The following is a 20,422-nucleotide window of genomic DNA, read 5'->3' as shown; positions in this document are numbered from 1 at the left end:
GCAGCGTGTGCCCTTTCCTCTGGCTGTGGCTCGGGAGTGGCAGCGGTGAGAAGCGCCGTGCTCTGGAGGCACCGGCGTAATGGCTGCTTGTCAGCGCTGCAACCGCTGAGCTGTCGCGCACGGCGAGAGCCGCTGCCCTGTGGTCGCTGGGGAATTGCTGCCCCCCATGCTGTGTGCACCTGGGGGGCAGAGACACGGGCAGGGACACGGGCAGGGACACGGGCTGGCACAGCATCTCCCAGGCTCGGGGTACCGGCAGGAACAGACACTCGTTAGTCTTACAGCTGCAGCTTCACCCTTACTAGGGTTCGGAAACGTAAGGCAGAAGCCGTGGCACTGGGGGCTGGCTGCTCTGCGCGCAGCTGAGAGGTGGCCTGGATGCATTAAACCCTGTTCTTGGGGACAAAAATTCAGCCGGTCCCCTTGCCCCGCGGAGGGGGCTGTGGTCAGGCTTCACGCCCGTTCCGGATCGCTCGAGCCGTTTTCCTCTCGCTGTCTCGGACGGTGGAGGCTGTAATTCTGTCTCATTCTTGCTAAAGGATCTTCAGTCATCTGCCAGAAGAAGATGATTCTGTGCAAGGAAATGAGCCGAAGCAGCAAATATGGAACCGTCAGTGACGGGAGCAGGCTCACCAGCTTTTACTTCTGTAACCCCGATGCAGGGCACGTGTTTTCCGGTGCGCTAGTGGCAGCATCGTTTGCCGGTATGCTAATTCTTAACAGAATAGATTTAAAAATAGATCAACGTCTGTTAAACAAAAGCGGAAAGCCAAAAGAGGAAAAAAGCCGTTAGCTATGTAAGCCTGAGCTGAATGTACCGGCCAGATATCCTGTGCTCAGGCTGCGTGTGCGGGTGAGCCGGGGAAGGGAGAAGAGCGTGACTCACGCTGTGCACAAAGCGTGAGCCGAATCAAAGGCTGCGGATAGTGGAGGGGTTGTTCTCGGCGGCGTTTGGCATTCAGGGCTGTGCGGAGGATCATTGCTGCTTCACTTGGTTGCTGTCTGTGGGATGAAAAGGGCGCGGAGCCTTTGCCAGGCTGCTGCCAAGTTTTTCTGATTCATTTAAGGGAGCGAGGGATGGCACGGAGGAAAGCTGTTTAGTTAGTTGGTGTTTGTGTTTCACTGCAGCCCGAGGAAGGCAGGCGTAACGATTGCCATGCACACGCACAAAGTGCCCATTACTGCGGTGCCAGACTGCCCTGCCTGTACGTTTTTCTTCAGAGAGTAGAAAATCTCCACCCTCAACTTTGCCAAAATCGCAGGCGAGCTCCTGAGCTGTCCTTCACCCGTGCGTGTCTCCCAGTATATTCCAGTTCCTCAGCTTTCGGACTGGCTGAGCGGGTGGGCTGGCTGCAGGCAGGAGGGAGCGGAGCAGCTGAGCTGTCTTGGGTGCAGAAAGCGAGTGAATCACAAAATTGGGAGACCTGGGTGGGTGGTTCTTCTAATTTTTGTGAAGAAATGGTCACACGCACCATCCCGGCTTCTCTCCCCGCCCTGCAGACATCCACAGCAAGGAGAGGTGGTTTGCGTGCTGACTGCTTGTTATTCAAGAAGTAATTACTCATTGCTTGGGTTAGAAACCAGGATGGGCTTAGTCTGTGAGAACGGCGGCTGCAAAACCTTCCGGTGGGAATGTAAAATGCATTTAAAAGGTGCCTTTTGCCCTGACTTTGAAGTCTGTTCTTCTATTCAGGGCTGTCTCAGTGAGGTTTAAAACATCTGAGCAACGCAGCAAGTGTAATAAAGTTTTCGTTGGGGTCTGTTAAGAAGGTTTTCCTGGTTCCTAATGATGGAAAGGCCTGGCAGGCGCTGCCTCGGAGTGTTTTCTGGCTGCACTCCAAGTACGTATCCACTGGATTTGTGTTTACTGATGCATTTTCTGGGGCAGCAAGGCAATGTCTATCTGGACGGAGCTTTTTTGCAGTCGGAGGGAGCTTTTTCTGCAGTCTCAGGGAGCACACAGCCCCTCATGATTCATTGCCATGGCTTTTAGCATCCTAGAGATCAATTATGCAAACCACGAGCCATCAGCTGAGTCAGGGTTGCTGGCTTGGTGTCCTGGATTAGCCCGGGGACCAGATATTTGCCTGATTCACTTTTCTTCTGCCAGCCTGTGACTCGCCCGGTCACCAGCAGCCGTGAGCTGGTTGCAGATGGCTGCGATGGGAACAGCCCTTCCAGGGAGACTCGCTCGGGGCTGTGGGAGCTCGTCGCTGGCATCCCCCGTGCAAAGCGGGGCCACGCTCGCTGCGAGTGCCCTGGGCAGCTGCCACCCGTGTGCCTGGGCAGGGCTGCGGCAGTGGAGGGGGACAGGCAGGTTTCTCCATCGCCCATGCCGCTGTTCCCAGCCAGGTTTTCACAGCAGTTTGGTTCTTGGGTGAGCACTGGTTTTGTTCTGTCCTTGGAGGAACTGGCTGGGCTGCGTCTGCCTGGAAAGCGAGAGCCGTGGGTCCTGCGTGCTCCCCGATGGGTGCTGAGCGCCCCAACATCCCGTTCTGTGCCACCGTCCCTGGCTGAGATAGGGGAGAAGAGGTGCGAATGAGGCGGGCGGAGGTGACACCAGGTGTTTTCTCCTCTTTTTCCCCTTTTTTTTCACGCCTGTGCGGAGGTCCTGGCTCTGGGTGCTTGCTGGGTGTAGCTTTCAGGGTGCCTCAGCAGATAATGAGCTTCCCCATCCCTTGACAGCCAAGAAAAGATTAAACAGTAAAAGGATTTAGGGGAAGGGATCAGAGTAATAGTCATTAAGTCATGGATCGGGATTGTGAGTAAGAAACTCTGGCAGCAGCGCGGTGAGCCTGGCGTAAACGCACAGGCAGGGTTTCTGCAGACAGAGGTGCAGGCAGCATGTGGGCAGGACGGGAGCTGCGGGCAGCCGCGGTGCTGAGCAGAGCGGCTCCAGCGCCTGCACCCTGCTGCCAACAGGCCCCTTCCTCCAGGCTCGCTGCAATTTGGGGGGTCCCATTGCTCTGCTGCGCCCCCCCTTCCCTCCTGCCCGCCCCCTCGCCAAATGCACGCGAGGTTTTCGCTCTCCCGGTGCTTCGGCTCCTCGTGTCGATGCGTTGCAGCGACAGTCTGTGAGCGGCGACCGCGTGTGGCTGCTGTATCTGGAGCTCCTGGTTTATGGGGGACCCTCCTGGTTTATGGGGGACCCTCCCAAGGGCCGCGTGTCCCCGGTGGTGGCAGAGCCGTGCCCTGGCGTGGGCTCGGGTGCCTGTCGGGGTGGCTGAGGCTCTATAAGAGAGCAAGAGCTGGGGTGTGAGGGAGGGCAGCCGTGCTGACAGACCCACTCCCCCACCTCGGGGAGCAGTGGCCAAGTCCCGGGGAGCAGTTTTTGTGTCTCTGCCCTGTTCACATCCAGCTCTGCAGTGCTGGCACCAGCCGCCTGCGGGTGACTGACCCGCAACCCCCCGCTGCAGCCTGTTACCTGCTTATTCAGTAAGCACACATCCCCTTCCCATTCACCCGGGACCTGCTTATTCACGTTTCGTGGTGGTTTCTCATGTCGTGCTTCCCTGAAATCCTCCCAGTAGTTCTTAACTCTCTGCCCAGGTGAGCAGGGACTCACTTGGATACAAGCCTTTCTGCCCTGGCAGCAGCCGTCCCGCGGCTGGGCCCAGCTGGTGTCCGGCCCTCGGGAGCCTCTGGGGTTTGTGAAGCCCCTCGGGAGCCTCTGGGGTTTGTGAAGCCCCTCTGGTGCTGCCATGCTGGGTGGGAGCAAGTGGTGGGGAGAGGAGAGGCATAAATGGAGATGTTGGTAGATGTGCTGGCGTGGTGCAGGCAACGCTTCCCCCCGGGGGCTCCGTTGCCCCCAGCGTGTAATTTATGTGCGTTTTCTCCACTGTGTTCATGGGCTTCAAATTTTGCAGAAAGTGCATGAAGCCAGGGTTGTGCAGTTGTTCTGGCAGGGGGGGAAGCTGAGCTTTGGGTCAGTGGATCCCCCATAAAACCTGACCCTGGAGCAGCTGTGAGGAGGGGAGAGAAGCCCCTCTGGAAGGGGGTGCACGGCAGGCGGGGGTTTAACCAGCTCCTTTTATCTTTTCAGAGCCAAGTGGCCATGGTGACCTGCTGGTAGGGGAAGCCGGCTGGGACAGCTCGCCTGGGAAGCACCCCAAAGATGAGGCTCAACCGGAGATCGGAGCCCCTAAAGCCAACTGGGATACTAAAGGGGAACCTGACCCTGAAGGCTGGTCCCTGACGGCGCCGGGAAGCGGGGCTGGCGCTGGCTGCGCCGCCGGGCCCCCCGCAGAGCCGGCCCCGGTGCCCCATGCGGGCAGAGCTGCCCAGGAGCGGGGCATGTCGGGAGAGGCCGCGGCAGATGCCAGCACGGGGCTGGGGGAGCCGACGGCTGATGGCCTGGCCTGCGAGTGCTCGCCCAGCCGGGGCCAGCGCGGGGACGGGAAAACGCCTTCTCTGGGGAGGAAAACAGAAGAAACCACGGAGGAGACGCTGGTGCCCCAAGCGTCCTACCCGTTCGACCCCGAGCGGTACGATGAGAGTGTAAACCCCTTTGAGGCAGGGGGCTGCCGGCTGCAGAGCTCCCCCCCGGCAGCCCCGCGCCGCCTCCCCCCCGGTGAGCTGCGGGGGGACCCGGCCGCGGAGCCCAAAGGGCAGGTCCCGAATCCCGAGGTCGATTTTACGGAGGGAGGCGAGAGCGTGGAGGCCAGGAGGGCTGCGCCCAGGAAGGGCAGCAGGATCCCGGCCAGCAAGCTCACGCCGAAGAGACACCGAGAGTCCCCCAAGAAACCAGCCGAGGATGCGGAGAGGGGTCCCACAGAGCCGCTGCCCCCCCGGGGCTCTCCCCGGCGGGGTCCTGCGCTCTGGGACAGCCCAAGTCTCAACCCCTTCGATGGCAACTCAGCGCTGCAAAACTCGCCGACTGTCCCCAAGGGCTCGTACCAGTTTGACCCCGATAACTTTGACTCTGTGGATCCGTTTAAGCCCACCAAGACCCTCGCCAGCACCGCCGCTGACTCCTGCCCCACCGCCGATAACAGCCTCAACGAAATCCTCGAGTCCCAGACACTGGAGGTGCAGGATGATCTCCTGAAAGGCAGAGACTCCCCGAAGAAGCCCAAGTCGCGCCTGATAACGTGAGTGCTGGTGTGCGCGGAGAGGGGGCAGCCCCCGCCGTCCCCCGCACGGGCACAGCAGCGGTGCCGGTGCCTTCCCTGAAATACTGACGTGCACCTCGGGTTCTGCTGCCGCCCCGGTTTTATCCCGGCGGAGGGGCAGCTCCCCTCTCCCTGCCAGCACCCCGGTCGCTCAGAGGCAGACGGGAGGAGAGGGACAAGTGTCCCGGAGAGAGTGGGGAGGGCTGGATCGGGACCCGCTCCGCAGGATGACCTCTTTGGAAACCCCCGGGGGACTCCAGCTCGCGGGGTCGGGGTGCAGGTGCTGTAGGGTCGTGGAGTCAGAGCAAACCCGTAGCGGAGGCTTGAGCCCGCGGGGTTTGCCAAGCAGGCGTGAGGGTTCGGAGGATTCTTCGGGAGCGTGTGGGTGCCGTTCTGGTTAATCAGATGCTGCTGAGACATTTTGTGAGCTGCCACTGAATCGCTCATTTTATAACAGGGGAAGAGAATAGAGGTTGAACAGGCAGATGGTTTGTTGCCTTTACCACATCTGCACAGGCGGTGGGGAGCTTGTTGGCCCTTGCTGAACTATTTCAGTGCATTTTTAGTTCCTGCACTTTAAAACCCCCGTGTAGATGGTGGCGTTTGACAGTGCCTCCAGGGAATGCAGACAGTGTTCTCTCCTCTGGGAACAGGTTTAGTGGCTAAACCTTGCTGTTTTCTTGATATTTCACCTGTTGTATCAGAAACGTCCTCCAGCCTGTGCCTGGGCAGCGCTGGAGTCTCAGCCTGACGTTGAAGGCAGCTGCTGCTGAGCCGGGCTTAGCTCTACCTGCCCCCCCCACAGGTCGCTGAGCGGCCGAGGGAAGCAGAGGGGATATTGCACGAGGGAGCGATTGCCCAGCCAATTTTGGGTCCTTCCACTATAATTTGTGATTGCGCTTAACATGGGTAATTGGAACCAGTTGAAAGCAAAAGCAAGAAATAAGCTTAAAAGGGGAAATTTTAGGAGTGCAGAGTTTGTGGCTGCTTTGGCAGTAAAACCAAAACAAGCCGTCGCTTGGCTACTGGATTCTTTGGTGGGAAAACTAGAGTGGGGTTTTGCACAGAGAACAGATAAAACCTAGCAGGCCAAAATAAGGGTATGTTGGATGTTTTTCTTCCAGAAATACTTTGCAAAGAGTTGATAAGGGTTTTTTTAAGAGTTGGTGTTCCTGCATGTGGCCGCGGGCGAGCAGGAGCTGCTGGTGAGGGGAGGCAGCGGGGAATTTTCAGGCTCCCTCCCCGTCAGCTCGGAGCAGCACGGGCTGCTCTGGGCCCTCACCTCCCCGCAGCGGGGTTTGTGGTTGAATCTCACCCTGCTGCCGCGAATAGCAAATGCAGAATCAGGGCATCCTATATTTGTGTGTTCCTTCTAAAAAAGACAGAGCTGGGCAACTCGCTGTGCTTCTCCAGATGAGGGTTAATATCCAGGTCTTTTCACACGTTCTTCTTCTCTCCATCTGTCTGTCTCTCTCCCTGTCCATGCTTTGGTGCATCAGGACTACTGAACAAGTGAAATTTCTCTGTTTTCTGTTGTAAGTACTCTCTTCTGTATTTCTTTCTTCTTTTCCTTTGCTGGTTTTTGTCCTCTCTCTCTGGGTGTGTGCTGGCCCCACTTGTCTCCATGGCATGCAGGCTCCTCTTTGCCCTCCGACTTGTGCTCTCCGCTGTCTGATTTGTGCCCCGCAGCTCTGGGGTCCCCCCCGCGGGGCAGCTTAGCCTGGCCAGGGCCTGGGGAGAGGAGAGCTGGCTCTCGCAGCATGCCGACTCGCAGCGCCTTCTGATGATGTACAAGCACTCAAAACCCACGCGTCACCTAAAGAGGGGGGGAGCAGGCTCCTGGGCAAGCCGGGTCCCTGCAAAGACGGGTAGATTTTAGTTCTGGAGATGAGGGTGACTTATACCCCCTCCCACGCAAAACCCCCAGGGAGGCCGCTGCTGTAGGGGGGTAGGGTGGAAGGAATCAGCTGGGAGTCGGGAGCTGCCAGGCCAGGGGAGCTTTGCCCTCCCAGCCAGCTCCAGACAGGGCTCTTTAGATCTTTGGCGGCTGCCAGAGCTGGTTTGCTCGTGGTTCTCCCCTCGAGCATCCCTCCGGTGCCCAAAGCCAGGGCGGCGGAGCTGGTCTGCGGGATCCTGGACGGGTTAGAACGCACGGCTCGAGTAAAGCCACCTTCGTCCGCTGCCCTGTGACCTGTGCTGCTGTACCCCGGCACGAGCAGCCCCCCGGTGGGATGCCAGTGAAATATCGAGTGCCCCATGCCCTGCCCCCCCGGGCTGGCTGCTGCCCTGCGCTTCCATCCCACGGGGAGGGACGCAGGAGGGACCAGGGTCACCCCCATTTAGTCTCCTGGACATGCTCGGTGTCTCTTGCAGGTTGTCACCCTCCCCCAGGACCATCTGGACTTGTCTGGGCTCTGCTCTCGTGTAGGGAGGGTCGGAGGAAGGAGCGTGCTGGGCTTAGTTCCTGATCTCTGTGTGATCCTCATGGGGCAGAGCCGGGGCCGTCAGCCTGGGCTGTCTTCTCCCCATTTCCCCATCCCCTTCAATTACAGAGCTGTGACCTTGGTGTTGGTGTAGGGGGGGAGATCAAAACAGCTACCAGATGACCCTGGCCCTGGGAGGTGGTGCAGAGCAGAGGTGGGTAAGGACACGGCGAGCTGCGGTTTAGCCAAGAGCGATTTTTCAGTCTGACCCATGTGTGCGTGATCGCGTGCAGATAAAACATCCACTCGTTGTGCGATGGGACGGGGGGGCTGGAGGGTGAAGTGGGTGGGGGCGATTCTTTAAACCTAGGAACTGCTCGCTGCAACGCTGGGCCCCTGCCCGTGTCCCCGTGGCGGGGAGCGCCGAGTCTGGAGGCAGAGATCCCTCCCCAGGAACCCGCAGCGGGCTGTGCCACGAGCTGCCCCCGGCTGAGCGAGTATCTGTCTTCTGGTGGGTTCGGGCAGGGCAGCGAGCCGTGAGCGACGGATAAACGCGGAGCGAGAGGGCGGTGAGATGCGGGAGGGGATGCGCGTCACCTCGTCGCGGGCTCCTCAGTCACGGACCCTGTGCCACGCGTGGCCGCTCCCCCCGGGACTTGTCCCTCCGCTGTCTCGGGCCACTTCAAGATGCGGGTGCCCGGAGTGTCGGGATGCTCCAGGACGGCACCTTTGGAGGAACACGGGAGGAAATTCAGGGAGAGTTTCCTCACATCCAGCCACGGGACCACCTGCAAGATCAGCCTGAGCTAAACTCCCCCCATGGGCGAGGCCCTTCTCCCTGGGGCAGCGTCTGCAGCCGGTGCCCCCCCTCAGGCAGAGCTCTGACCAGCAGCCCTCGGCCCCTGGCCCGTGGGAGACACGCGGAGGCTGCGGAGACATCCCGGACAAACCTCCAGCTGCGGGGACAGGCCGTGAGACGGCCGGGAAATGGTTCCTTCCTGCAGAAATTCAACGTGCGCTGCGACCTGGGGATGCCGTCGTGCTGGACGCACGGGGCGAGGGCGCAGCAAGGGGAACCTTTCTGTGTCGATTGCCCCCCCCGGGGCCCTTTCTCCCTACCGTCAACGGGAATAAACACCTCCAACACAAACCCTGTTGCTCTGTAGTCGTCTGTTTTGTTTGCTTGTTCCTCCTGTTCGCTCCAGAACTTGCTCTGCCTTGATATTTCACTGGTGAGTGGGGTTGCTGGCACGCGGCGGGGTGCAATGCTAGTGCTGGGGCTGCCTCCCCTTGCTTGGGCTGTCTCGCACACACCCCTGCCCCCCTCCCCACACAGCCCCCGCGAGCCCCCACCTCAGCCGGCCGCTTCTCTCTCCTCTGCAGGAGCGGCTGCAAGGTGAAGCCGTACGAGACGCAGCCCCTGGCCCTGGACGTCTGCACTCAGGTACCTGGGATCCGACCCCGGGAGCTGCTGGCTGGGTGTTGGGGGGCGGGATGGCGGCGTGGGGAGTGCTGGGCTGGCCCGTGCCTGCAGCAGCACCTGTCCCAAGGGCTGGTTCCCCGAAATCACTTCTTTTCCTGCCACGGTGTGTTTCCCTCTGCCAAATCCTGCAGAGGAGCTGCTGGGGAGCAGCTTGGGGGTGATGCTGAGCCTCCTTCTGCTCTCCACGGACCGTCCAGCAGCCTGGCTGGATTAGCTCGGTCCCGCCTAACCGCATGCCTTGATCCCGCAGGATGAAGGAACGTTGATCTCGGAGATCCCAGATATTGCAAATCGGGATGGACGTGCCACGGACGAGGAGAAGCTGGCCTCCACCACCTCCGCGCAGAAACCGGCCGGGCTGGAGAAGAAAGCCGAGCCAGAAGATGACCTGGAGTACTTCGAGTGCTCGAACGTCCCGGTGCCGGCGGCGAAGCACGGCGTGGAGGGAGGTGAGGAGCGTCTCCTGCCTCTGGGGATGGGCCCTGTGTGCCCCCAGGCAACCCGCAGCCTCCCGCCATGAACTGGTGCTGTTGAGGCAACGCAGCTTCATGGCAGTTTATTTACACTGACTAAAGGCTCCGGCAGGTTATAATGAACCCTCCAACTGTTTATCTATTTCCATCATGGAAAACTCGTGGTACAGGCTGTGGTGACTCAGAGTCTCTCGGTGCAGAGCCCCGTGGTGCTGCCCGGGCCGGCGGGGCTCCCTGCGAGCCGAGGGCCGAGCCGTCGCAGGCCGTGCCGCCGCGATGCTCCCGCCGCGCCCTGGCACGAGGGCTGCGGGTGGTGGAGCTCTCAGTGTCCCCTCCGCTGATGCATTTTGCTGTCAGTCTCCTATGTAATTAGCCTCTGACCAATCCATTAAAAAAATAATTAAAAAATAATTAAAAGCCAGGCAACATGACATGTAATCAATAGCAAAGTTATAGGTGCAAGCAGGAGCAGTCACCGCGCCGAAGGTTTGCACCCATTAATCGCTTCTCCTGAATGCTGTGCAGAGCTGCAGGCTCTCAGGGGAGGAGAGCAGTCCTTTGTCTCCCAAGGGAGGAAAAATCTGATCGTCAGCAGGGAGACTGGGAGGTTTTATTTATTGCTGCTCCTCTCGGAGGGCCAGGCAGGGGTGCACGGGCTCGGTGCTGGCTGCAGGGACGGTGCCGTGAGCTGTGGGAAGCGGCCGCCGACCAGGGCGCAGGGATAAATGGGGAGAAATGGGGGGAATCTGCAGCCGCCAGTGCTACGTTTCCTCCTTCCTTTCTTGGCTCTCGCAGTGCGCTCCTCTCTGCCCAGTTAACACACAAAGAGCCAGTCATGTCTCTGGTCGTTTGAGTGAGGTTCATAAATTATCTCCCGTGCTATGTGAGACGGCAGCACGTCCCGCACGCTGCAGGCGGGAGGAGACGGCTTTTATCTCCTCTCGGCTGCTGTTAAGAATAGCAGGAGCCTTGGGGCAGCCCCGGCGGAGGACGCTGGGCCCAGCTGGCGTGGGATGAGGCTTGTGCTATTTGGAGTGGCCCCAGCAGCTGGGCTTCACCCCAGGGATGCAAAGTGCAGAACGACCCTGTACATCTCCATTCCTCCTCCTCCTCCTCAGCCCCCCGTGGTCCCCGGAATGGCTGGTGGCGGGTGGCAGCTCTGGGGACACAGGCACGGGGCTGAGCTACCACCAGAGGGGAGTGTTGGATTCTGCACTGGGGAGTGTGGGAGGGAGGCTGACAGGGGTGCAGGATGCGACCTCCCGGCAAGGGCAGGAGCTGGGGGCAAAGCAGCCTTTTGGGAGGGGAAGCTCCCCAAAAGGGGATGTAGAGGCTTGGGGGTGCCCCTCTGCGTGCCAGCAGATCTGCATGTGCTGCCAGGGTCTCATCCCCAGGTAGCTAAAAGGTTGTATTTCCTTGTCTTTAGGCTTTGAAAAGGAGATCTCCAAGCAGACGGAAAAGGATGGGCCTGGCATCTTCCCTGTGAGTGCCTCTTGCTTCCTCCTCCCTCGCCTGCAGGGAGCCTCAGGGCGGCTGAACTGGTGTGGCGCTGGGGTGGCTGGGCTGGCGTGGCACTGGGGTGGCTGTGCCGGCACTGGTGTGACACTGGGGCGGCTGTGCCGGCACTGGTGTGGCACTGGGATGGCTGTGCCGGCACTGGCGTGGCACTGGGGCGGCTGTGCCGGCACTGGTGTGGCACTGGGGCGGCTGTGCCGGCACTGGTGTGTCACTGGCTGATGCTCCTGCCTGCCCCACGGTGCAGAGGGCTGGGGGGAAGCTGCAGCAAACGTTGCTGCTAATCCCAGATGTGCTGCCACAACCTCTCTGAAATTAGTTTCTTTGTGAGCTAAAATCCTTGAAAAGGCCCCGCGGGGACTTGATAAAAACAGCGGCGATTTCCCGTCAGGCCCGGAGGAGCCTGGCAGAGGACGGCTCCTTCCCGGTGGGTGCTGCTGCTCGTGGGTGGGAGGGAGAGGCGCTGGGGAGGGAGCGGGGCTGCGGCCGTGGGAGGGCGGCGAGAGCAAACGCTGCGTTCGGAAGAGCCTGAACGACAGAGAAAGGGCAGAGGAGATCACGGGGAAGGGCCGAGCCGCGGCCGGGGGCTGTGTCTGAGGTGCAGGAGTCCAGGGCTGGCTCCGACGGCCGGCTGGCGCCTGCGTGTCCTGCGAGGGATCCCCAGACGCTGCTTTCGGGGAGGCGGCTGACAGGGCGATGAGGGGATCAGTAAAACAAGCCCTGACTCTGCAGCCACCAGTGACCCTGGCACCCCGGCAGTGGCACATCTGCCCAGGGGCACCCCCGTGTGCCCCACGGAGCCTTTGGAGTGGCCCCAAGACCCCTCGGCTGCAGGGGGGACCCTGTGCCCGCTTAGTCGCCCCTGGGCAAAGCTGCTGGGGTGGCAGCAGATGACAGTGAGATTAGCAACGTCAGCAAAATTAGCGTCTCTGAGACAGCTTTAACTGTGCTAAACCCTGCAAGGGCGTGAGGCAAAGTGAACCTTTGTGTGGGGAGCGTGGGCAGGCTGTGCGCCCCCCGCCGAGCCGGGTCATCCCGAAACCCCCGCGTGGGTTTGTGGTGGGACGGGCAGTGGGCAGAGGCGCTCGCAGGCGTTGAGGTGCTTTTGGGGGCTGCTGGGGGAGCTGCTGCCAGAACCACTGAACCTCCCCGGGTTGGGCTGCCCGGACCCAAACCTGCCCCCGGGGGTGGCTCCTGCCACCAGCCATCGCTTGCCCGCAAGCCCCCGTGGGGGGCCCGGCGGTGCTGGGGCCTGAGCAGCAGTCGGAGCGCAGGGGAGGAGGGGAGGGGGAGAAGCGCTTTCGTGCTCTCGTTTCCAAAACACGGCAGAAGCAGACTGCCTCCTCCGAAGCACTTCTCTATTTATGGCCTGGCAGCTGGTTCCCAAGGAGATGGCTGCACAGGGCTGTCACTCGGCTGGGGCGATAAAAGGAGGAATGGGCGGTGGTGTAAATCTTGGTTGGATTTTCTGGAGGCCTTTCAGGCTGCAGGACCCCCCGAGGGAAGGGTTGGGGCTGGCATCCAGGCAGGGCTGGGCGCCTGGGTCACGGGGCTGAGCACTCCGCCCAGTTTGGTCCCTGTGCCTGCAGCACTGGTGCAGAGGAGCTGGGGTCTGGGGGGAGAAAGCAGCGAGCCATGGGGGTACAACCACCTTGGCCCTCGTAGGAGCTCCCGTCATGGAAACAGGAGGTGCCGGGAGCCTCTGTGTGAGCATCTCTGATTTCGGGGCTCTCCTGGGCAGCTGGGGCACCATGGGATGGGAGGGGAGCAGGAGCAGCCTCGGGGCTCTGCAGGGGGTGAAGCCTGGTCCCCCCGCCAGCCCCGCTGTGCATTCGGGGCGATCAGCGAGGCCCCGCAAACATCCCGGCAGCAGTTCGGATGCGTCAGCGATGTCTCTGCCTGACCGGGAGGTGACAGGGACAGGCGACCCAGACCCTTGCAGACCCCCCGCCTGTGCCTCACAGTCAGCAAAGATCCTCCAGGCTGGAGATATTTTTAAACCAGCCACGGGGGAAAGTGATGTCAGATGTGAGCGCGTCTCTGCTCAGAGCTGGGTCTCTCTCTTCCGAAATGGGCCTTTGCCGGGTCTCTCCTTTGCCGTGCCAAGCCCGCAGGTGTCCTGCGGCGCAGCCCCGGCTCCTGGCAAGGGACTGGGCAGAAAGTGCATGAAAAAAACCCCATATGGTCTCTGCCGGGTGTCTGGCACCAGGCTCTGAGCTGTCGGTGTGCAGGTAGGGAGGTTCAGTGCCCAAACAGAGGCTGATAAAATGGGGGAGAACACCCCAAGCAGGGGAAGCGGGGTGAAAAGAAAAGCCACGCAGCATCCCGGCTGGATGATTCCCCCCAGGGCAATCCCGGGCTGTGCTCCATGGACAAGTCCCCCACGGCTGTCACCAGCGTGAGCAGGAGCGAGAATCCCCTGGATGGCATCTGCCTGAGTGAATCCGAGAAGACGGCTGTGCTCACGCTCATCAGGGAGGAGGTAACGGCCGGAGCCCCCCCGGCTGCTGCGGGGGGAGCGAGGGCAGCTCCGCTCTGCCCGGGGGGTGTGGGGGGGGTCTGGTCCCCTGCGCCTCGCAGGCATGGGGCAGCAAGGGAAACCACCCAGAGCGTGTCCCGAGGGTGCTGTGTTTGCTGCAACCTAGATAATCACCAAGGAGATCGAAGCAAACGAGTGGAAGAAGAAATATGAAGAGAGCCGCCAGGAAGTCTTAGAGATGAGGTAAAAGCCTTCTCCTCGCACGCTCGCTCTTGTGCAGCGCCGTGCTCTGCGTGCTGCCCGCTGGGAGCTGGGTTAGCGGGGCCGTAACGGGAGGATACGGCTCGGCATCGCCGGGGGACGTGTCGTCTCTGTGCTTGTGCCGTGTCGAGCCTGATGGTTTCTTTGTTGCAGGATAAAACCCCAAGGTGTTAGCACAGGCAGGCTGCTGCTGGGGCTGCCTCTGGGGCCGTTCGCTGGCCGCAGAGCTGTAGGTGTGTGTCTGCAAAAAAAAAAAAAAATGCTGCCTCTCATCTGCTTTTTTTTCTCCCTTCCTTCTAGGAAAATCGTGGCTGAGTATGAGAAGACCATTGCCCAGATGATAGGTAAGGGGTCGTTGCCGGGCTGGGGCGGGGAGCTGGCTGCCACGGCCGTCCCCGCTCAGTCACCGTGTCCCCGCTGCTTGTTCTCCATCACAGAGGATGAGCAGAGGACAAACATGACGTCCCAGAAGAACCTGCAGCAGCTCACGATGGAAAAGGACCAGGCTCTGGCAGACCTAAACTCGGTGGAGAGGTCCCTGTCGGATCTCTTCAGGAGATACGAAAACCTGAAGGGCGTCCTAGAAGGCTTTAAGAAGGTCCTCGCCTTGGTTTCCTCTGTCTCCCTGCAGCCCTGGTCCCTGGACGCAGCGTTCCCGTGCAGCACTGCCCCCCCCCGTCCCCACGGCTCTCCCATCCCGCTGTGCTGCCTCAAATGCCCTGGCCCGTGCCCAGAGAACAACTGGCTGCCTTCCCTCTGCCCGCTGTCCGATACACGAGCAAAGAGTCTTTCAGGCTCCCTGGGAAGCCGGTGTGGGGTTCTCCGGCTCTTCTCTGCACTCCTCCCCGGCGCGGCCGCGGAGCGTCGTGCCCTGGGCAGAGCCGAGGGAAGAGGAGGTGCCAGGGCAAAGCGCCCCAAAAAACCCTACCTCCATCTAGGCACCGTTTTTCCATGCTGCCAAGCTGGATAAGGGGCTCCAGCATAAGGGAGAAGCTGTGTCTATTTAAAGCCTTTTTCTTTTACACTCAGAAGAGGATACATCATCCCGTCAGAGCAACATCTCTGTCCTCAGTCTCCATGCAGATGGATGTACTTTTTTTTTTTCCAGAATGAAGAAGCTCTGAAGAAGTGTGCTCAAGATTATTTAACCCGGGTCAAGCAAGAAGAGCAGCGGTATCAGGCCCTGAAAGTCCACGCAGAAGAAAAATTAGACAAGTAAGGTCATGCGCGACGTTGCTGGGTGTTTAAAGCCCTTGTAGGGCAGTGTCTGCACTTGGCTTTCCTGAGGTTGGAAGGCAGGAGCTCATCGATGTGAAAAGCTGCCTTCCACAACCTCGGGCTCAAGTGACTTCAAGCGGCTGTAAGTAAGCCAGCACAACCCCCTGGATGGGTTCTCTGAGCTCAGCTTAGTTGTTTTCAGTGGGGAAGCAGAGGTTCATGGTCTAGTTACGGTCATTCAGCAAGCTCCCACGTTTCGGAGGGCTCATGCCTGTGGCGTGTGAAGGGCTCATGGAGCTACTCAGGCCCACCTGGTGAGCAGTAGCTCACCAACACCCAGTAGCCCTGAGTGAAGTGGGTGAGAAAGCAGAGTTTCCATACAGGGGTTTGGAGGAGCTGAATTAATCCAGTTTCATGCAGGTTTTCCATATGGGAAAACCACCTCTGGTGCCTCCAGGCACGCGGGAGCCGGGCTCTGCCGATGCCGCCTGATCTGACGTGGTGCCACGGGGCTCCTGGCCGCCCCCAGACGTCACCACCGGCCCCTTCTCTCCAAACCCCCTGCAGAGCCAACGAGGAGATCGCCCAGGTGCGCACGAAGGCCAAGGCGGAGAGCGCGGCGCTGCACGCGGGGCTGCGCAAGGAGCAGATGAAGGTGGAGTCCCTGGAGAGAGCCCTCCAGCAGAAGGTACCGCGCCCGCCCCGCCTCTGCCGGCGCGCTGCCGGCGCTCCGGGTTTCCATTTTGCTGCCCTGAGCATCCTGATGGAGTTGGCCTTCGGATTTTTGGCCCAGAAAGTGTTTTGTGGTTTTAGTTTTTGGGGTATTTTGTTGTTTGCTTGTTTTGTGAGTTGTTTTATTTTTTGTTTGTTTAAATGTACGACTGTGCCCTCTCGCAAGGAAGGAGATGCAAGCTCTGCCCACGGCTGCGTTCAGGGCTGGCACGCGTTTGGCTGTGCTGGAGCATGGGCAGGGCTTGCTCGCCTGTGCTCGTGGCAGCGACATGCTGGGCTGCAGCTGGGCAGCGCCGGGGTCTGCTGGGGACAGGGAGGGGTGAGCCCGAGGGTGCCCACGGCACCTGGATGGTGCACAGAGGAGCTGTTGCAGGGGCAGGCGTTGGAGCCGGCTGCCCTGTCCTGCGCTGGCTCGTGGCCTCAGGTGTTGTCCCCCACCCCCTGCCACGGGGGTTCCTCAAGTTCTGCCTTTCTTCCAGAACCAGGAGATTGAGGAGCTGACCAAGATCTGCGACGAGCTGATAGCGAAGCTGGGAAAGGCAGACTGAGTCTCACCGCCCCTCGTCCAGCACTCTGCACTTGGCCGCTTTTCTCGTCACGTCAAGCACCTTGCCTTATCACCCAGGAAAACCCCCAGCAGAGAAGCACACGCGTCCAGCTGCCTGCTCCGGACCCCGCGGCCCCCCCGTGCAGAGCCGCTCCCCACGCTGCCCCTGCCTCTGTCTCCCAAGGGCTCTGGGCTGGGTTCCCCGCGGTCACACCGGAGGTGCGTGTCCCTCCCGGGGTCCTCTCAGCGGGGAGGTGACACCCCGGGCTCTGTCCCCCCTGGCCTGGCTGTGCCCCCACACTCTCTGTCACTTACTGTCCTCACGTGCTCGATCACACTGGTCCGGCCGCGCGGCAGGTCCTACCCTGGGACCTGGGTGATGCCAGGGCTGGAGCTGCCACCTGGGCTCCGGGGAAGGGCACCCGGCACGCGGGTGCACGTCTGGGGAGGCAGCGAGGGGGCTTGGGGACCCCAGGCACTCGCCACGGGTCTGGGGCCGCCAGCTGGGATCCCCTGGCTGAAGCAGCCTCCTGGGAGATCGATGGGTTTGGGGGGAGCTGGCGGTGTTCAAGGGGCTGGTCCCAGGCCCTGGTACATGGGTGACACGCAGCACAGCGCGTCCTCGTCCCTGGCCGTGCCAGCCTCGGAGGAAGGCAGCCGACGCCGCTGCGTTCGTGCACTTTATGAGCATTTGTGAGCACCCAGGCTCTCTGCTCGCTTCTTCCAACCGGGCACGGTCTTGCTACACGTCTCGTTCCCCCAGGGGCATGGATACAGCCACTTAACCAGTAGTAACTTAAGTCCTCTCAAAGGAGAGCCCGGCCTAGGGGAGGGCAGGAGGCTTCTGCACCTAGAGGTGTTTGGGAAATGGAGATGTTGGTTCTGGAGAGCTGGGGCTCGTCCGTCCACCTGCCCCATGGCCGCCCTGCCCGCAGCCCTGGCACCTCCTGAGGCTTGTGAACGTGGGGTTCTAGGCCGGTTTAAAATGCCCAAAGCCAAGCCTCTTGCTGTTGGCTCCCCACACCGTAGTGAGGTTAGTTCCCCACTTTGGGTGTTGCAGGAGGAAGGAAGCAAACCCTGAACTGCTTCATCATTCTGCTGACTTCAGGCTCTTTTCCGCTGTCAGGGCAGAAAGGCGAGGAGGAGTGTGGTACTGCCCTGGGTCATGCTGCTGTCAGAACCCTTCCCAGAGAACCAAACAAAAGCCAGCCTTGACAGGCAAAGACAGATCCAGACAGCAGTAAAATACACTTTGAACTCTGTCTGGATGCAGCCCCAGATCTGCCTCTCCGCAGAGGCAGGCTGCCTGCTCCATTCCAGAGGTGTTTACGCTACTTCTCTGGACACGCCGCGCTCCAGCAGAATTGCTGAGGTTGCCTTTGCGCTGTGCTGGGAACCGGGGGGCTCTGGGGCGGTAGGATGTGTTTAAATCCGTGTGCAGATCCCGTGTGTGCCCTCCTGGTAGTGCTGTTGGCACGAGCCAGCCTGGCCCGGTGAGTTTTGGCGCTGTGCAGTTTTCCTGACTGCGGTGCCCTGGGCGCAGCCTCGGCCTCCGCGGGCCGTGCCCGGTGCTGTCCGTAGGATCCTCTGCTGTCGCCTTGAGCGGAGAGTCGTAAAGCGTCAAAAAAGGGAAATACTGTTTGGCCTGTTTCCTACCCAGCCTAAGACTTTCGCAAACCTTTTTGCTGCTACCTTTTTGTAAAAGAACCGAGCTGTTTTCCTTCTGTTTTCTAATTCCCTGTGTTGAGCATGCAGTGCAAGCAGCTGTTCAAATCGGAGCCATACACTTGATATATATTTTATTAGTTATGTATAGAGAGAATTTATTACACGCTGAAGCAGATGAAGATGCCAGCAGCCAGCCCCAGCACACAGAGGCCAGGCCTGTTCACCGTGCTCCCAGTTATCCCAGTGAACGGGCTGGTAGCTGTGTGGTGGGGAAGCCGATGGCCGGTACCGCTCGGAGCTCTGCACCCGTGGCTTTGTGCTGAACGGTCACCTCTTTGCACAGCTGACAAAAAAGAAAAACCTTTTTTTCTCCCCCATTTTTCTCCCCCATTTTTCTCCCCCTTTTTTCTCCCCCTTTTTTCTCCCCCATTTTTTCTCCCCCATTTTTCTCCCCCTTTTTCCTCCCCCTTTTTTCTCCCCCTATTTTCTCTCTTTTTCCCCCCCTTTCCCCCCCCCCCTTTTTTTTTTCCCCCTTTCCTGGCTGCACTTAGCTGGCCTTCAGCAGGGTGATGGTGACAGCCAGGAGTGACCCCACAAGGTGCTGCCCCTTGGGACCTTCTGAGGGTCTGTACAGCTAAATGAAAACCCTCAAGAACCAGGGATTTCTTGGGGAGTTGGGTTCTTCTCTTTGCAACCCTTCAGAAATCGAAGGGAGCGGATCACCAGAGAACAGCGTTGCAGGAGCTCTTGGAGCTCATAGGAGGTTGATTTGGGACAGTTTCTGGTTCACTGTCGTGCCCGTAGCAGTGCTCGAGGTCCCAGCACGAGGCCGATGGAGCCGGAGGCCGGTCCCGGGTCGGGGTCACGGGTCACCACAGCCCTTGGCCTGTGCTGGGCATGGGGACACGGCGCTCGCTGTGCTGGCTTTACACGCGGTGTAAATGCCCTGGTCCGTCTGTGTGAACGTTTCCGTCCCGCTCTACCTGGACGGATAAGTCCGGTCTCTGTCTTTGCTCCCCCCGGGGTCGAGGAGCAGAGCACCAGCCCTGGGGCACTGGGCTCCCTGGAGCTCAGTGTTTGAGCTCGGTCTCTCATCTGGGGTGTTGTTCCAGCTCCAGAGGTGGCTGATTAATTGCAGAAGTTTTGATTTCGGCACTTCCCCCGGACCCCAGCCTGCCTACGGCGCAGTCCCTGCCGCAGTCCCCCCTCCCCGGCAAACAGGAGCCCCCGGGAAGGCCGGGCTGGCTGCGGGGGCAGCTCCCGGGGCAATAATCCGCGCTGGCAGACCCTCCCCGTCCCCGCTCCCACGCCTCTCCCGGCCCCACATTCGCTGCCTCTCACCCCAGTGCTCTCGCGTCCCCGTGCCTGTCAGCATGCACTTCCAGTCTGGGCAAAGAAGATTCCTAAGGAATGATTTATTAACTATAATATGGTTATAGTTACATATATATAAATATATATATAATGGTTATAGTTATATATAATAGACGGCGTGTGGTTGTAACTGTAAACGGGCAGGCCTGTCGATCTCACGTGCTGCTCGGTGGCGGCGCCGGGGCCGGCTCGGCCCGGAGCTCCCCAGGGCACGGGGGGAGAGCGGGAGCCGGCGGCGGGGGGGGCTGCACCGAGGCCCCGCACCCATCTCGTAACGACGACGGCGTTCAGACGCCGCCCCGCTGCGCCCGCCGGGGCGTGGAAGCAGCGGGTTCCCGTGTGTCGCGATCGCAGCCTGGTTGTGTTCGTCGTCTTTTTCTTGCCGTAGAATCTCAATATCCCGTTCTGACGGTGGCGGGTGCCTGCCCGTCAGCCGCTCGTGTTGCTGTTTGCAAGTGTGTGTTGCCAGCAGATCTCTGTCTACGATGAAGTGCCAACGAGTGACCACCCCGACTGCAAATCACTTCCACCCTCCCTCCAGCCTCCCCCCTGCCAGAGGCAGGAACTTTCTCTGCACTGACTACTACCCCCATCGCTTCGTACCATGTATGTAACTGCCATCGCCATCAATTTTATATGTACAATAATTTCCCTTTTATATGTCAGGTAAATATTTGTAAGAGTTATACTCACACAAATGAGATTATTATAATGATTACTAATATATTTTTTCCATGTTTCATTGCCTGAATAAAAATCATGTTTATCGCTCTTGAAAGCTTTCTCGGTGTTTGTCAGGTCGGTGAGGGGTTTTTGGAGAAGTTGGCTTTATCTTCCAGGAAGGGCCGTGTTCTATCTCGTTTTTATTAATGTGGTTTACAACGCAGCTGGTGTCAAATAAGCACAGTTACCATCTGTTCCTGAGATCCGCGTTCATAAACTCTGAAGTTCAGACCTGAGATGACTTTGATGACCCCTTGACTCCCACCACGCTGCAGTGACACTCCCGGCAGGTTTTGCGGGACCGTGGTGCAGCTGCCGGTGAGCTCGGCCGGGGGGAAGAGCCGAGGGCAGCGGGACTGGCGTAATCCCCACACTGTCCCTGACACCTTTCAGGGCCTTGGGTAAACCCCTCCGG

General features: G+C 60.0%; 1 protein-coding gene across 5 annotated transcripts in view; it reads left to right on the top strand.

Moving 5' to 3' along the window:
• TACC1 (transforming acidic coiled-coil containing protein 1) overlaps positions 1 to 18,018 on the top strand; it is a 29,661-nt gene extending 11,643 nt beyond the window's left edge. For 4 of the 5 annotated variants that reach the window (XM_074852072.1, XM_074852071.1, XM_074852073.1 and 1 more), the window contains 12 exons: positions 4,043 to 5,090; positions 6,611 to 6,646; positions 8,918 to 8,978; positions 9,268 to 9,466; positions 10,917 to 10,972; positions 13,353 to 13,487; positions 13,651 to 13,727; positions 14,046 to 14,089; positions 14,183 to 14,343; positions 14,854 to 14,960; positions 15,531 to 15,651; positions 16,175 to 18,018. In XM_074852072.1, coding sequence (XP_074708173.1) covers positions 4,294 to 5,090; positions 6,611 to 6,646; positions 8,918 to 8,978; positions 9,268 to 9,466; positions 10,917 to 10,972; positions 13,353 to 13,487; positions 13,651 to 13,727; positions 14,046 to 14,089; positions 14,183 to 14,343; positions 14,854 to 14,960; positions 15,531 to 15,651; positions 16,175 to 16,243 — 1,863 coding nt within the window. In that variant the 5' untranslated portion in view covers positions 4,043 to 4,293 and the 3' untranslated portion in view covers positions 16,244 to 18,018. The remainder of the gene's footprint in view (positions 1 to 4,042; positions 5,091 to 6,610; positions 6,647 to 8,917; positions 8,979 to 9,267; positions 9,467 to 10,916; positions 10,973 to 13,352; positions 13,488 to 13,650; positions 13,728 to 14,045; positions 14,090 to 14,182; positions 14,344 to 14,853; positions 14,961 to 15,530; positions 15,652 to 16,174) is intronic. The other variant, XM_074852070.1, reaches the window with a different exon arrangement.
• The last annotated feature ends 2,404 nt before the right edge of the window (positions 18,019 to 20,422 follow it).

Source organism: Strix uralensis, chromosome 28 (genome assembly GCF_047716275.1).
Source record: "Strix uralensis isolate ZFMK-TIS-50842 chromosome 28, bStrUra1, whole genome shotgun sequence".
Classification (NCBI taxonomy): Eukaryota; Metazoa; Chordata; class Aves; order Strigiformes; family Strigidae; genus Strix; species Strix uralensis.
Note: the sequence above shows the minus strand (reverse complement) of the source record. Positions and strands in the feature narration are given on the sequence as shown.